This window comes from Ursus arctos, unplaced genomic scaffold (assembly GCF_023065955.2).
Source record: "Ursus arctos isolate Adak ecotype North America unplaced genomic scaffold, UrsArc2.0 scaffold_25, whole genome shotgun sequence".
Lineage (NCBI taxonomy): Eukaryota > Metazoa > Chordata > Mammalia > Carnivora > Ursidae > Ursus > Ursus arctos.
The window spans coordinates 40,694,494-40,711,049 of record NW_026622930.1 but is presented as its reverse complement, the minus strand read 5'-3'; the positions used below and the strand labels follow the sequence as shown (position 1 = coordinate 40,711,049).

General features: G+C 37.3%; 1 protein-coding gene across 3 annotated transcripts in view; it reads left to right on the top strand.

Annotated features, from left to right (window-relative positions):
* ERO1A (endoplasmic reticulum oxidoreductase 1 alpha) overlaps positions 1–16,556 on the top strand; it is a 48,604-nt gene that overhangs the window by 24,556 nt on the left and 7,492 nt on the right. For 2 of the 3 annotated variants that reach the window (XM_026480375.4, XM_026480376.4), the window contains exons 7-13: positions 1,883–2,003; positions 4,092–4,138; positions 6,347–6,358; positions 10,778–10,804; positions 10,931–11,023; positions 12,089–12,335; positions 12,997–13,066. In XM_026480375.4, coding sequence (XP_026336160.1) covers positions 1,883–2,003; positions 4,092–4,138; positions 6,347–6,358; positions 10,778–10,804; positions 10,931–11,023; positions 12,089–12,335; positions 12,997–13,066 — 617 coding nt within the window. The remainder of the gene's footprint in view (positions 1–1,882; positions 2,004–4,091; positions 4,139–6,346; positions 6,359–10,777; positions 10,805–10,930; positions 11,024–12,088; positions 12,336–12,996; positions 13,067–16,556) is intronic. The other variant, XM_057318521.1, reaches the window with a different exon arrangement.

The following is a 16,556-nucleotide window of genomic DNA, read 5'->3' as shown; positions in this document are numbered from 1 at the left end:
AGAGCAAGTGAGAGAGAGAGTACGAGCGGTGGGGAGGGGCAGAGGGAAAGGGAGAAGCAGACTTCTCGCTGAACAGGGAGTCTGATGTGGGACTTGATCCCAGCCTGGGATCATAACCTGAGCCAAAGGCAGTCGCTTAACCGACTGAGCCACCCAGGCACCCCAGTAACAATTATTTTTTATTAAAAAGTTGAGACAAGATGAAGTATTTGGTATAAGTAAAATTATGAGTCAACTGATATTTATGTCTAATTAGGCAGAATATTAAAAGTTTAATCATTTCTTGGTAATTTGTTTTCAGTCTTAAAGTACTAGATGCCAAGCATTATTTATAGTTTAGAAAACGAGGGCAAAAATGAATTTATCGTAATTTGCTATACTGTGGTGATACTTCTAGTATTAGTTGAGATGAACAGAAATATCCGTTCCTGGGCTAGAGGATTCCATACAAATTTGTTTTAAGGTGTTTTTTTTTTTTTTTTTTTTTAAGCTCTACACCCAACGTGGGGCTTAAATCAACACCCCCAAGATCAGGGGTCACGTGATTTACTGACTGAACCAGCCAAGCACCCCTGTTTTTAAGTTTTTATTTCTATTTTTTCTGGTTATTTTAATTGCCATTTCTGCATGGACTCTCAGTTATTTCTAGATGCTGTCAGTGTGCTAATTCTAGAAGCAAAATTTCCCCTAATGTAAGTCTCTAATGTACTGTCAATTAGGATAAAAATAGCCAAACTTAGTTTTACTTTTGTTTTCATCATTGTGTTTTTAATAAGTAGGCAATGTTGAGAGCTTGATGGACCTTCTTATAAGCACCTGTGAGCTCAGATTTTTGTCATCTGTGGTTGCTTTGAGACCATTTTCGCCCACTTCTTCATTTTTTGTTGCTTCATGTTGTTAAGTTTATAAATGAGTAAGGGATTACTGTATAGTAAATAATTTCCCAAAGCCACTGGAGAACAAGGGGCCATTTTTTCGTTTCAAAGTTATAATCCATTACACAAATTTTTGGAACATATGAGAAACCAATATCTCACCATTTTTGTATGTTTTTCATTGGTATCTGTAATTGACTTTTCTATAATACTTTTCATTTTATTAGATAGCCTCTGTACTTAGTTTTGTTGATTGTAAAATAGTCTGGTAAGGTATGTCATGATACCCCTAGCTAATACGTATTATACTCTAACTATGGTTCTCAGCACTCTGTACATATAAACTTCCTTAATCTCACAGTAACACTGAGTATTTTCTCCAGTTTATAAATGGTGGCACTAAAGCATAGAGAACATATGTAACTTGCCCCAGGTTCCACATTGAATAAGGAGTAGCGCCTGGATTCTAACCCAGGTTCTCTGGCTCCAGAGCCCCGTGTGCTGTTGGACATTTAGACAACTTCTGAGTTTCCCTTTAATAAATAATGCTGATGCAAGTATCATCTTGCTTATAATTTTTTGCATGTTTAGGATTATACCTTTGGGACAGCTGTGTAGTGGATCTTGATGGTGGTCATGTAAGAAGGAAGTTTTTGGTAGCGAACGGTGTATGGTAGTAATACATCTTCATTTATCTTAGTTACTGATGAACTGCTCGTGGTTAATGTGGAGGGAAATATATAGTATCTTTTTCATCTGGATAGCTTATGAGAATTAAATGACCATGTTTCTTAGATTCTAAAATTCACATATTCCTGTTTTTTACCATTTTTAAAAGCAGATGCTTTTGCAACCAGTGAGTACCTTTAGTGTGGCTGTTTGTGCCTTTTAAAGTCTGGATGCCCTGTTACATTTGTGGTACCTTAGAATGAGTGGAATATAGTCTATTATACTAGTTTTTTAAGGTAACTGAAGAAAAAGATTTAATGAAGCATTTCATTTTGCAGACATCCAGTCTCCCGACGCTGAGTATGTAGACTTGCTCCTTAACCCTGAGCGCTACACGGGTTACAAGGGACCAGATGCTTGGAAGATTTGGAATGTCATCTATGAAGAAAACTGTTTTAAGTATGTGTCATTTTCATTTAGAAAATCCTGACAGATATAGTGATTTTTACTTATAAACAAATAAATAAACCATAATGACTCTAAATTGCAAATCACATTCACTTTAAGGATGTATTTGGACATAGAAACATTCTCGTTCATTAATCCAGTTCTCCTCTGGGGAAACATTTGTACATGAGTTTCAATAAGTATTTTTTCCTTCTTTAAAAGACAGAGGGAAAAAAAGAGACATAGAATAGTATAAGACTTTTATGGGAGTATTGTAGACATTTCACAGATGTTCCTTCAGTGGATTATATAATCTCATTTTATAGATGAAATAACCTAGAGCCAGCCAGGTTTACTTCATTTCCCAGGATCTTATAGTTAGTAGTAGAGAATAGGTGATTCCTAAATCTTTTTGGTGCTCTGTATTCATCTTTTTGAGGCTGTAGTTATTTTACCTGCTTTCAAGTTAAATTAATTTCAGAGAATAATTATAATAGGTAACACTTGACCACTCACTGTGTGCCAGACTTGTTCTAAGCATGGTACGTACATTTTCTCTTTTAGTCCCTGCGATAGCCCTGTGTTGTGGTAATCATTGTTTACAGGTGGAGAAACTGAGACTTGGAAAGGTTAAATGATTTTTCCAGTGTCAAAAATCTAGTAAGTGGAAGAACCCACTTTGTACTCTTAACTGCTACAATGGAAATAGTCGATTTTATCACTGTGTGACTGGGACATGCTTCAAGTTTACCTGCTTGTAAAGCCACTGGCCTCTAACCAATGTGCTTATTGGTTTTTGGAAGGAATTTGTGTGTGCATTTGCATTATACTATCTCAGAGATGGGGGGAATTCTGGGGAAATCATTGGAGTTCCCAGATACGGTAATAATACTTTTCACTGTGCAGAAGTCAAATACAAGAGATTAGCAGTTATGCTTATACCAATAAAATGACAGTCTGTTTATTTTTTTGACTTGAAGAATTTCTCCAGTTTTGAATTGGTGAATTTTCATTATTTACTCATTCCTGCCGTGTGTTTCATTTAAATTCCCTGATTTATTATTAGGAATGTTTGACTTAATTGACTTACTTTACGGGTTTTTGTTTTGTTTTGTTTTGCTACACATATTATTTTTAAGTAATCTCTACACCCAACTTGGGGCTCTAACTTACAACCCTGAGATCAAGAGTTACATGCTCTGCTGAGTCAGCCAGGCTCCCCTAAAGGATTTTTTTAAAAATATGAACTAAAATAGAGCCCAACTGAAACATTGGTTAGATTTTATATTTGTATTGTAGTTATTTCCTAACTAATTTATATCATGATTCCCAGTGTAAATATTTCTAAAATATAAACAATATATGAGGCATAAAATTGAGTATGTTAAAATATAGCTTACATGTTCTGTTATCAAAATGTCTCAACTTGTGCAAGTTCGTAAAATTTAAATTGTGGAGAAACCAATCCCTACACTTTACTAATGATACTAGTGAATATTTAGTTTGAGATTTATAAGGCACTTTAGTGACATTTTAACTCTTTTAATTTCGTATTAAAAAATACCTTTTATTGAAATCCTAACAAACTTGGTGGCCACAGGGTCAATTGACATACCTAAGATTAAGTGGAAAATAATCTACTCACAGTGTTTTTTCCCCTTTTTATTTTCATGCTTGGTTTGGGTATTTATATTTCTTGCTTGTTCGTCTTTCAATCAGGAGTGCACTTTGTGGCACACGCAAACACGTGTACACGTGCACAGGCACGCATATTTGTATATGTAATATATATAAAAACATTAGTGACTCTAGGAGAAGAGCGTGACTGGTATTTTCTTCCTTTGTTTGAAGAAGTGATTAGGAAATGGCTTTCTGGCTGCTACAATGGGAAAAGATCAGAAACTATTGCTAAAACAAATAACAACCACCCTCCCTTAAAACAATTAGAGAAAACTAAATATTTTATAAGCTCAATAAAATAGTTTGATTTAGATGTAATCAATCATTAAGCAGCTCTCTGAGATAATTTCACTTTTACTTAGATAATTATAACAAGATAGGTAACAATTATATTTTACAATTTAATTCTTTTGTTTCTAGGCCACAGACAATTAAAAGACCTTTAAATCCTTTGGCTTCTGGTCAAGGTGAGTTATTTATTTGTACTGTTTTATCAGCCGGTGAACTTTGGTTAGAAGGAGGAGGAAGGCCAGATAAGGGTAGGCAAGAGCATTTGAGATCATATATTCCTGTTTCCATAGAAGTTATTCCTCATCTTTACAGAAAAATTGGTGTTTAAAATATTTATACCTCAGTAAGGAGTATTTGGTGTCATGAAGTTCATGGTGTTAGATTATCATAGGATGGAGATTAGGTTAAATATTTATTCTTCTTTGCATTTTTACTTAATGTATATATTTAGTTTTTTACTATTTTTATTCCTTTTCTAGTTAAATGAATATCCAAAAAAAATTCTTCCTCAGATCTTTCCCAGAAACTGAAATGATTGTACGTATTTGGAGTCTGATTTCAAATTCACATGTCTTTATGTTTCATTAACATTTTTCATTTTCTCCTTACACGGAAGGTCTTGCCCAAATCGTGCCTTTTCCGCCTTCCCCGACTCTCCTAACTGGAAGTAACCTCTCTCTCTTCATAAAGTGATCTTAATGTCACGTTTTGTGTCTCTTACCATCTTTCAGCTGTCTGGCGTTTTTTTACTATTACGTATCTATTGATCTGCCCTAGTAGTTTGGGCATATGGGGCGTGTTTATTGGTTTCATCTCTTAATAGAGAGCCTGACACATAACAGAGGGAGTGGTTTGTTAAGTGAATGATTGATGAAAACTGCTCTCCTCATTTAATGGTCTTGTCTACAATTGGGAAGATCACTTGTTCCTTCAACAAGTAATTACCCTCCATTTACTACGTGCTAGGCACCGTGGAGAGGCAGAGGGGTGTAAAACTGGGACTCAGAAACCCTGCCCAGTCTGTAATAGGCAGAATGGTTTGTTGAATAAACCATTTCAGTGTATGATTTCAGACATTTTGCTTAGGAAATACAAATCCCTGTTCCCGTTAAATGTGCTTACTGATGAAGTCTTTGATGTGCTTTTAGCAAATGTGTAAGTTTTTCATTTTTAAAATTTATTTGAAAAGCTGCTGATCTCATATAGTCAATAAACATAAATTTCCTCCTGGAAAGCAATGAGATTGCATCATTCCCTACGTGTTGGCAGACTAGTCTTTGTTAGATTAGAAATGAAAGAACATCTTTAAATAAGAGTTTGGGTTTATATGAGTCACAGATGGTAACTCATTGGAAGCTATTGATTTAATATCAGATGAGTGCAAATTCCTAGATAAGGGGTGATCCTCAGTATGAACTCACATTACGATCTGATTAACTACCCTCACTTATCATAAAGATAAATGGGAACAATTTAAATGTTTATCATTAAGGAACTGGTTAAGTGATTTACGGTGTATTCATGGAGTAGAATATAGCCATTAGAAATATTGCCGAAAAGTTGTATTCATTTAGGTCAGTAATGACCAGTAGCACATTGAAGAAAAGAAACAGGCATCAAACAGTATGTATATTTTTGTAAAAACATACTTAGTATAATATCTGAATGTCTATATGCAAAGAAAAAGGACATTTACCAAAATGTAAATGGTATTTATCTAGAGGAGAGGGAGTTACGGATGACATTTTTTATTTCATCTGTGTCTTCTTTTTTTAAAAAAACATGTATTTGCAATGAGCATATGTTATTTTAATAATCAAACAATGATGGGCAAAATGAAGACAGTTTTTTGACAGTAAATGAGCAGCTGCTTACAAACTGCCGAACTGTGCATAAGTGGAATCTTCACAAATAGTCTTTCAAAATATTCCTGAATAAGGTAGAATTTTACAGTGTCAGTCCGGAGGTTTCAAAGCAAGAACACAATTCTTTAGCAGAAATCGTGTTATAGATTTAGGATAAATAAATGTGGAAAAAGGCTCTGCCAACCAAATAACCGTAAGTCCTTGAGGTACTTGAGAGTACTCTCAGATGATAGATTCGATTTTTCTCTCCCGTCAGCCCACATTAAATCTTGTACGAGCTGAAGCCGCTCCTTCCCCAGGTTCTTGGAGACGATGCCCGGGAAGCGAATCAGGCATAATTCCTCTTTGCCACGTAGACAGGGTTGTGTCACGCGTGTCTCCCTCAGATTTTGCATGTGCGGGTGAACTGATGGACTCAAACTAACCATTATTCAAAGTCTTATTTTTATGGAAGTATAACATTTTAAAGTGACATCTGGAAGGAGCATAAAATAATCAACATTTTGTTTTGTTTTTCAGGGAAAAGTGAAGGTAAATATAATTTCTTTGTCATGTATTATATATATGAGTTTGCTGATATAGTCAGATGTTTATTTGGCAGACTTTTCTTCCTACTTCTGAGAACTCCTATTTATCTCACGTTCAGGAGATGAAAGCACAGGTTATGGGAAAAGACTGTGCCCGGGATCAGGCAGCAGTGGCAGCCTGCCTCAGCCTGTGATATTTCACTTGTGTATTTTACCCACTGCTCTCGAAGCCAGGCGTTCCCCCCCCACCCAGCTTCTGTCAGGGAAAACTCCCTCTCCTTTACTTCTAGAGCAGACCTCTAGGATCTGTCGGGTCCGATAGGAAGCTTCTAGGCATGGTCACAGTGTTGCTCTGCTGGCTTCCAAGGCTTGTGTTCACTCTTGGGGGTAGTTATGGCCAACTCTTTTAGTTGTAATGCTAAAATTTTTAACATATTTTAGGTTTACTTGTCTTTGTGAGAATCTTTCTGCTTTCTGAGTGAAATTGAAATGATTTTTTTTCCCTAAAGATTTTATTTATTTATTTGAGAGAGAGAGCACAAGTGGGGGAGGAGGGGGAGAGGGAGAGGGAGAAGCAGGTTACCCCACTGAGCCCGAAGTGGGGCTCAATCCCAGGACCCTGAGATCATGACCTGAGCTGAAGGTAGACACTTAACCAACTAAGCCACCCAGGTGCCCTGAAATGATTTTTCTTCTTCTTAAGGCCATGTGTTTAACCATATGAAAAGACAAAGCAGTACTTAGCTTTAGTCCAGGTAGATGAAATTGCTAAAATGTGACGTATCCCTTTCCTCTCCTTCAAAATTTTGTCTTCTGAACATTAGTTTTACAAATTGCTTTTGTATTCTGTCTAAATAACAGAATACCAATGTGTGATAACATTGCTTTTTTTTAATTATACTTTATATTATAGTAATAATAATAGCAGAGTAAAATACTGAATCAGAATTGTCCTATTTGGAAGAGAAATTCTTCAGCATAAGATTATTCTTCCAAAGATGCCTCGTATTTTGTTAGTTAGGAGTGATCCTATAATTTTCAGTTTTGAGAGATTTTATTCTACCTTGGGCATTCCTATCTACATTAGAGGATATTTCAGTGTTTCAATACTATTTAAAGACCTCATCCTGTCTCTCATTGTCAGAGAAAAGATTGTTAACTTGTGAAGGCTGTCCTTAGAGAAATTATCTTGTTTATGAGTATATTTACAATTTTTCATTTTGGTCAAATTTGGAAGAGTTACCCCTGACAGCTATCATATTAGGTGATTATCACAACCATGTCAAGTTGAGGATGGCTGCTTCAGGAACAGAACCGAAAATTTCATCGGAAGGCTGGGTCCCAAGTAATATTACACTCCCATTCGCCCTGATTCATGGTCCCAAACTTGAAAAAAACACACACAAAAAAAACCCCCAAAATTCTGAAGGTTTTTTTTTAATTATTTATTTGAGAGAGAGAGAGTTTGCACCCGCAGGGGGAAGTGAGAGGGAAAGGGAGAAAGAGTCTTAAAAGAGTAGACTTTGCACTGAGCGTGGAGCCTGACATGGCGTTCAGTCTCATGACCCTGAGGTCAGATCTGAGCTGAAACCGATAGTTGAGTGTAACCAACAGGACAACCCAGGTGCCCCAACTCTGAAGGCTTTTATAAGGAGACAAATCCTTTGTAATCCCACAACCTGAAAACAATTGGTAATGGTAATGGCTAAGTACCGGCTACGTGCCGGCACTCTTCTAAGCAATTTACAAGTATGATTTCATTTAATCCTTCCAACATTCTTATGAGCTATTACTTTTATTTCCATTTCATAGACAAGGAAAATGAGTGCCAGAGAGGTTTAGCAACTCAGCTAAGTCATGTATGACTTGTAAGTAGCACAGTTGGAATTGAAATTATTTATTTATTTGTCAGAGAGAGAGAGAGAGAGAGAGCACGCACAAGCAGGGGGAGCAGCAGGCAGAGGGAGAAGCAGGCTCCCCACTGAGCAAGGAGCCCGATGTGGGATTCCATCCCAGGCCCCTGGGATCATGACCCGAGCCGAAGGCAGACGCTAACCGACTGAGCCACCCCGGTGTCCCAACATTTTGATAATTATGATTATTTACATATGGGTATTTTCATACTAGGTATATTTAGAGTTGTGTATATTATTATTCCCATGTCTGCTCGATTCCTTCGCCTATGTCTTGGCTCAGGCTGCTCTCACAAAATACCATCCACTGGGTGGCTTAATGAGACGTTTGTTTTCCCACGGTCTGGAGGCTGGGAAGTACAAGATCAGAGTGCCCCTGGCAGACTTGATTCTTCTAAGGGCTGTCTTCTGGCTTGCAGATAGCCCGCCTTTTCACTGTGTCTTCCGTGGCCAAGGAAGAGCTCTGGTCTCCTCATCCGCCTACAAAGACACTAATCCCATTACGGGGACCCTACCCTCATGACCTCATCTAAACCTACTCACCTCCCAGGGCCTCCACCTCCAAATACCATCTCCTGGGGGCTTAGAGTTCAACATATGAATTTTATCCGTCACAGTCTAGATTTCTAGAAATGGGTTTACTGGATCAAAGGTTATGGACCTTTTAGGCTCCTGATACATAGGACCAGATTGCATTTTGTCGTTGAAAGGGTGTACGAATTTATATCCCTTCCAATCAGTGTGCCACCTAGTTTTACCTGACCCTTGTCAGCATTAAGTATTGTCATAGTTTTATCTTTACTGTTAAAAGTGGTATCTCTATGGTTGTAATTTGCATTTTTTATTGCTAGTGAAACGGAGTAATTTTTGTGTTCTTACTATTTGTGGTTTTTCCTTTGTGGATTCTCTAGTTCTGTTATTTGCCCACTTTACATGGGCACTAAAGCACTTTTATTCAGTTTATGAACTTTTTATATATTTAGAATATTATCCCTTGGGGCACCTGGCTGGCTCAGTCAGTTAAGCGGTTGACTTTGGCTCAGGTCACGATCTAAGGCTCTTGGGATTGAGCACCTAGTCAGGCTCTTCGCTCAGTGGGGAGTCTGTTTCTCCCTCTCCTTCTCCTGCCCTTTCCCCCCACTCATGCGGGCGGGCGCTCTAAAAAATAAATAAAATCTCTAAAAAAAAAAAAAAGAATATTATCCCTTTGTTGTATTTGTAACATACGTTCTACCTACTTGGCTATTTGCCTTTTACTTTTGCTCGTGAGGTTTTCTGACAAACAGATGTTTTAAGTTTTTAGATAGTCTAATTTATTGTGTATTCTCTTCGTCATTCCTTTTATGACTTTTATGCTTGTTTAGTTCGTTTTTAATATTACCATAAGCAACTTTAGTCAAAAGAACTATGTAGTACAATGTTTGCCATCTCTACTAAATGCATACGTAGAATCTTTGCGTAGTTATGAAAATTATTTCTATGCTTTTCATGTTATTTCAAATAATAATTCATGTATTGTCATGTTCCACATTCTTACCATTTTAAATAGTTTTATATTATTCTACCATGTTACCTAGCTATATAATATCCTATCATGTTAACTTAGGCATTATTGTACATTTTGATTATTTCAGTTTTTAACAATTATGTATAACATAATCATCATTGTACAAATTATTGACCCCTCCACCATTTGAATTATTTCTTTAGAACATAATTCTATGACTGAGCCACCCAGGCATGCCTAGAACATAATTCTAAAAGCAGAATTACCAGGTCTAAGTATATGAACAGTGATGTTATTGGGTCATAGAATGTAAATGGTATTTGGTTTTGTAATATTTCCTTGTATTGCTCCTTTGAACTGTTGAATGGCAGGAAATACCATGAGCGATATGCAAGTAATACACCACCAATTCTATTTTATAATTTTTATTTACTTTAAAAATTTGGAAAAGCACAGGGGCACCTGCATGGCTCAGTCGGTTAGGCGTCTGCCTTCGGCTCGGGTCATGAACCCAGGATCCTGGGAATTGAGCCCCACATCAGGCTCTCTGCTTGGTGGGGAGCCTGCCTCTCCCCCTCCCTCTGCCTGCCACTCCCCCTGCTTATGTGTGCATTTATAAAATCTTCTAAAAAATTTAGAAAAGCATATAATGAATTCTTAATTTTCATAGCATCACCTGTTTTCAAGGCTAAGTAGTTTTCCTTGCATTGACTTATTATTTAAATTCTGTGTTCTGACCACACATGAAATATTTTATCTGGAAAGTTATGAGACCGGGGCTACCGAAGGCAATGCTGAAACCTTCTACAGACTGAGCAAGAGAATGGTATTTAATTGAATCCATACCAAGAACTTCTCTCCTTCATTTGGATAAATTGCAAATAAAATTTGGACCTTTTGTTAATTTTTAAATCACCTTTTGGCACAAATTGCTTTTATATATTGAAAAACTTACATTTTGGCATTTTTACAACTTTGTGACTTCTTTTTCTTTTTATTTCAGAGAACACTTTTTACAGTTGGCTAGAAGGTAATTGGAAACTTTTAAACAAATTTAAATGTTAAAAATTTTTCTCATCTTTAAAGACATATGAAATTATTTTTAAAATGCTACATTTCACATATAAAATTTCTATCACCAAATTACTATTTTTAGGCCTCTGCGTAGAAAAAAGAGCATTCTACAGACTTATCTCTGGCCTGCATGCAAGCATTAATGTGCATTTGAGTGCACGATATCTTCTACAAGGTACGTGACATTCACTTTTATTTATTTTACCATGTTATTTTCAGATATCCTTAAAATTTTTGGTACTTACCTTAGTGGGAAAAAGTTGACCCTGTTGAATGTTAGGCCGTAAAAATTCATTCTTAAATGGCAGTGATCAGGAATGTAGAAACTGTAGGTATTATAAGGACATTTTCAGCCTGATCTTACCTCTGTTTACTTGCTTTTAAGAAGCTGCTCAAAATTGTGCACATCTCTTCAGAAATAGTCTTTTGTTTTGTTGTGGGAGTTAAAATCTCTCCTAATGGTACAGTTTGTTATCCATTAGATATTTTTACTGTATTAAAACCCTTTTACTTGTGTGCCAACTTCAGGCCTGGAGTTTAATGGGTAAAAGTATTTTCTGCTGCTCTTTATGCTTTAAAAATGCTGTTGCAGAAAAAGACCATGGTTGATTTTCATCAGTAACCTATTTCTTTTGGGATTTCAAGTGTCTCTATGGCTCAGGAACAAAATACAGTAACTTTAGTTTTAAATAGGGCTTCAGACTCTCTCAGTAATTTCAGGTAGTCATTTTTAAATTGCATATTTTGGTTTTATAAATATGTTTATATTCAGAAATTTGATTTGATTTCTTTTTTTTTTTTAAAGATTTTATTTATTTATTTGACAGAGAGACAGCCAGCGAGAGAAGGAACAAGCAGGGGGAGTGGGGAGGAAGAAGCAGGCTCCCGGCAGAGGAGCCTGATGTGGGGCTCGATCCCATAATGCCGGGATCACGCCCTGAGCCGAAGGCAGACACGTAACGACTGCGCCACCCAGGCGCCCCCAGAAATTTGATTTCTGTGAAATCATACTTCTCAGTAAATAGTGAATTTATTTTCCTTCTAAGGATGGGTTGTAGAAGATAACATATTAATGTAGAACCATTAAAAGCTAAATTATGAAAAGCAGCTTTCATTGTTCTGTATTTTCAAATATACAATGAAACTAGCTTCTGTAGGCATAAATAACCCAATGTAATAAGTAAACTGAAACTTAATTTTAAAATTCAGATTTTAATATTTAATTCTTCTTTCTTCTCAGAAACTTGGTTGGAAAAGAAATGGGGACACAACATTACAGAATTTCAGCAGCGATTTGATGGGATTTTGACGGAAGGAGAGGGTCCAAGAAGGCTTAAGAACTTGTATTTTCTCTACTTAATAGAATTAAGGGCTTTATCTAAAGTGGTACCGTTCTTTGAGCGCCCAGATTTTCAGCTCTTCACTGGAAATAAAGTTCACGATGCAGAAAACAAAATGCTACTTCTGGAAATACTTCATGAAATCAAGTAAGTTACATTTGATGACTTGTGCAACTTACGCGTTAATAGAAGAGTGACAAGTGTTACCAAAGTTCAATTCTTAAATATTCAGTTCAGAGAAAGGAAAAAAACTTTTTTTAAAGATTTTACTTATTTATATTAGAGAGAGGGAGAGCCTGAGCAGAGGGAGAGGGAGAAGCAGGCTCCCCGCTGAGCAGGAAGCCCCACATGGGGCTCGATCCCAGGACCGTGAGATCATGGCCTGGGCTGAAGGCAGACGCTTCACCGACTGAGCCACCCAGGCGCCCCGAGAAAGGAAAATTATTTTAAAAAATAATAATTAAAAGCTAATTTTGCTTATAGGTCGTTTAGCATTGAGTTTTGGTTTTGTTTTGACTTAGGTACTAAATGGCACAAGTGTTTAGTTTTAAGAGTCATTCTTGTAGTATTTGATACCTGCATTATTTTCATATGTGGTCGAACATACTGGGTTTGGGGCCAAACTTCTGTTTTATGCAGTTGTTTTAGATTTGAGGATAAGACTTCATTTTGGGGCAACAGAGTGCTGATTTTACTAGATCTTTTGCTCTTTGTATTATGTAATTCATCTCCAACCAAAATGTTATCTTAGCAGGACTCTTGATATTTTATAATACCTGAAAATGAGTCTTCTCTATTTAACGTACAGGTCATTTCCTTTGCATTTTGATGAGAATTCCTTTTTTGCTGGGGATAAAAAAGAAGCAAACAAACTGAAGGTAATCATTTCATACTTTAACTTAAGTTTTAGATTCAAACTCTTATGCAGGTATGAATATAAGCCCATGTTTTTATAGTTAACAATAAATCTTTTTTTTTTTTAATGATTTTTTATTATATTATGTTAGTCACCATACAGTACATCCCCGGTTTCCGATGTAAGGCTCGATGATTCATTAGTTGCGTATAACACCCAGTGCACCATGCAATACGTGCCCTCCTTACTACTCATCACCAGCCTATCCCATTCCCCCACCCCCCTCCCCTCTGAGGCCCTCAGTTTGTTTCTCATAGTCCATAGTCTCTCATGCTTCATTCCCCCTTCTGATTACCCCCCCTTTCTTTATCCCTTTCTTCCCCTACCGATCTTCCTAGTTCTTATGTTCCATAGATGAGATAAATCATATGATAGTTGTCTTTCTCTGCTTGACTTGTTTCACTTAGCATTACCTCCTCCAGTGCCGTCCATGTTGCAGCAAATGTTGAGAACTCATTCTTTCTGATAGCTGAGTAATATTCCATTGTATATATGGACCACAACTTCTTTTTTTTTTTTTTTTTTTTTAAGATTTTATTTATTTATTCGACAGGATAGAGACAGCCAGCGAGAGAGGGAACACAAGCAGGGGGAGTGGGAGAGGAAGAAGCAGGCTCATAGCGGAGGAGCCTGATGTGGGGCTCGATCCCAGAACGCCGGGATCACGCCCTGAGCCAAAGGCAGACGCTTAACCGCTGTGCCACCCAGGCGCCCCTGGACCACAACTTCTTAATCCAGTCATCTGTTGAAGGGCATCTCGGCTCCTTCCACGATTTAGCTATTATAGTTAACAATAAATCTTATTCTATATTAGGAAATTACAAGAAAAGGCAGAGTCATAATCAATCTTTTACCCCAGAAAAGGAGGTCCAAAGGCAGGCCAACTGAAGATCTAGTTTGTGCTGTGTTCAAAGTAACACAGCCTGTCACTGCACACTTTACAGATGGCTTTCACATTGATGGTCTCAAAACAAAGTTATAAATTAAAGGAAAGGGGTCTAGAGCATGAATGGCAGTATTGCTGAGGAGAATTCCGAAAATGGTTTTGGATAAAGAGTTCCCTTTAGGGGACAGGGCCCAAGGTTTGTCAGTCATCTAATTCATTGGGAATGAAAGGTATTTAGGGAGGCCGGCAGAAGAGAAGATGTGATGCCCTGCAAAACGGGGACTGGTTTTTGTCTTGTCTCTTTCTAGAGGTATAAGCTCATACAAGACCATCTTTGTGTATATTTGCATCAAAATCCTACAAATATAAAATATTACTAGGAAGACTTACTAAACACTCACTATGTGCAAAATAGGATTCTTGTCATTACAGGAAGGGACAGCTCCTACCCTCCGTAGATTTCTAGTCGATCTGGGCACTCAAGTAAAATTATCTTACTGTTCTCTGTTACAAAGCTCTCGGTAAGTAAAGGCAGGTAGCTGTCAGGAGCACTGGGCTTGAGCTGATTTCTTCAGAGTATTTATGACAGCATTCCTCTGTTTTGTATTCTTTGTTTCTTTCTGTAAGGAAAGAACCTGATTTTATGCAGTTTGCAAACAATACTTCTTGCACTGATTTTTTTGCTGCTAAATAATAGTTATTTTTGATCCCCCATCTACCTCCTACTGAAAACATTCTTGCTAGAAATACATACTTCGGCGCTTATATAACCTCCCAGCAGCTTCCAGGAACTTGGAAGTGAGGGGGAAGACACTGTAATAAGACTTTTTTTTCCCTACTATTTTCACTCTCTTCCTTATTTTTAGTACACTTGCTGGTTTATTGGAAAGCGTTTTGGCATCAACTCTTTTTATATTGTGCAGATTAGAAATATTGCTCATAATGTTTTAATTTTATCAAAACTGAAACACTCAACTCTGATGTGCTATGGAGTTTAACAGATAAATTTTCTGAATTCTTCTATAATAAGAAGTAAAACTTGTTAATATCAGAGATTTACCATCTTAAGAAATAGTAGTTTATGGTGAACATCATAGATTTGAACACTAGCATGGATTTTATTTTTTTATTTATTTATAAATATTTTTAAATTTTATTTTTATTTATTTTTATTTTAAGTAACCACTACCGCCAAGGTGGGGCTCAAACTCATGACCCTGAGATCAAGAGTCACACGCTCTTCCGACTGAGCCAGTCAGGCGCCCTGAGTTTTATTTTTTTTATAATTAACATAGAATGTGACGCTAGTTTCAGGTGTATATAAGTTCATTTAAAAATCTCATCTTGTCTGGGGCGCCTGGGTGGCACAGCAGTTAAGCGTCTGCCTTCGGCTCAGGGCGTGATCCCGGCGTTCTGGGATCGAGCCCCACGTCAGGCTCCTCCACTATGAGCCTGCTTCTTCCTCTCCCACTCCCCCTGCTTGTGTTCCCTCTCTCGCTGACTGTCTCTATCTCTGTCAAATAAATAAATAAAATCTTAAAAAAAAAAAAATCTCATCTTGTCTGCTTTATACTCTATCGGCATGTGGTTAGAAATGGAGGACTGTATGGAAGAATTGTGTAGTGTCCCAGGTAGAGTAGGCTCTCACTTGAAGGCTTCTAGAACATTTAAGGATTGGGTGAGAATTGTTTTCTGGGCAGTTGGTTTCACTAATGTAAATTACAGTAGATAACGGCAGCATGTTCGATCATTCTACCCACTGACCATAATTCTAAGTATTGGCCTAAAAGCTGTATACCTAAACAGGAGAATTTATAAGTGATTTAGGTTCTGGTTATTTTAAGGGTCATAAATTTTTCTTTTTTTTTCTTTTTTTTTTTTTTTAAAGATTTTATTTATTTATTTGACAGAGATAGAGACAGCCAGCAAGAGAGGGAACATAAGCAGGGGGAGTGGGAGAGGGAGAAGCAGGCTCATAGCAGAGGAGCCCGACGTGGGGCTCGATCCCACAACGCCGGAATCACGCCCTGAGCCGAAGGCAGGCGCCCAACCGCTGTGCCACCCAGGCGCCCCTAGGGTCATAAATTTTTCTAATCTGAGGTAACTTTGGGGTATATTTAGGTTATTGGACATTGGTACCTGTGGAGGTCACAATATTTCTCCTGTCCTGATCTAGCAAACGTCTAGCTTATGAATTTAGCTCTGCATGTTAAGTCAGTTTACACACTTGTACGAGGTTTTGATTTTGCAGTGTTATTTTGGCTGTCGTAAGCAACCACGCTCACTCTCTGTGTACGCCAAAGATTTACTCAAGAGCTGCCACATTCAAGTGTTTGCATTAACGAACATATCCAAATACTGATTTAGACAATGTCTACAAAAGCAAGCACAGTCTTTTAGCACAGAAGCTTCCAACCTTTATAGGTGTGAGAGTCTCTAAAGTCAAAAACATTCAAGGCTTACCCCCGCGACAGTAGTATTTTTAGTATCTATTGATTGTGAAAATGTATAATCGCCGAAAGGCCACTATGCATTTATAACACTTTGTCAATAAAAGTTGTGTTTT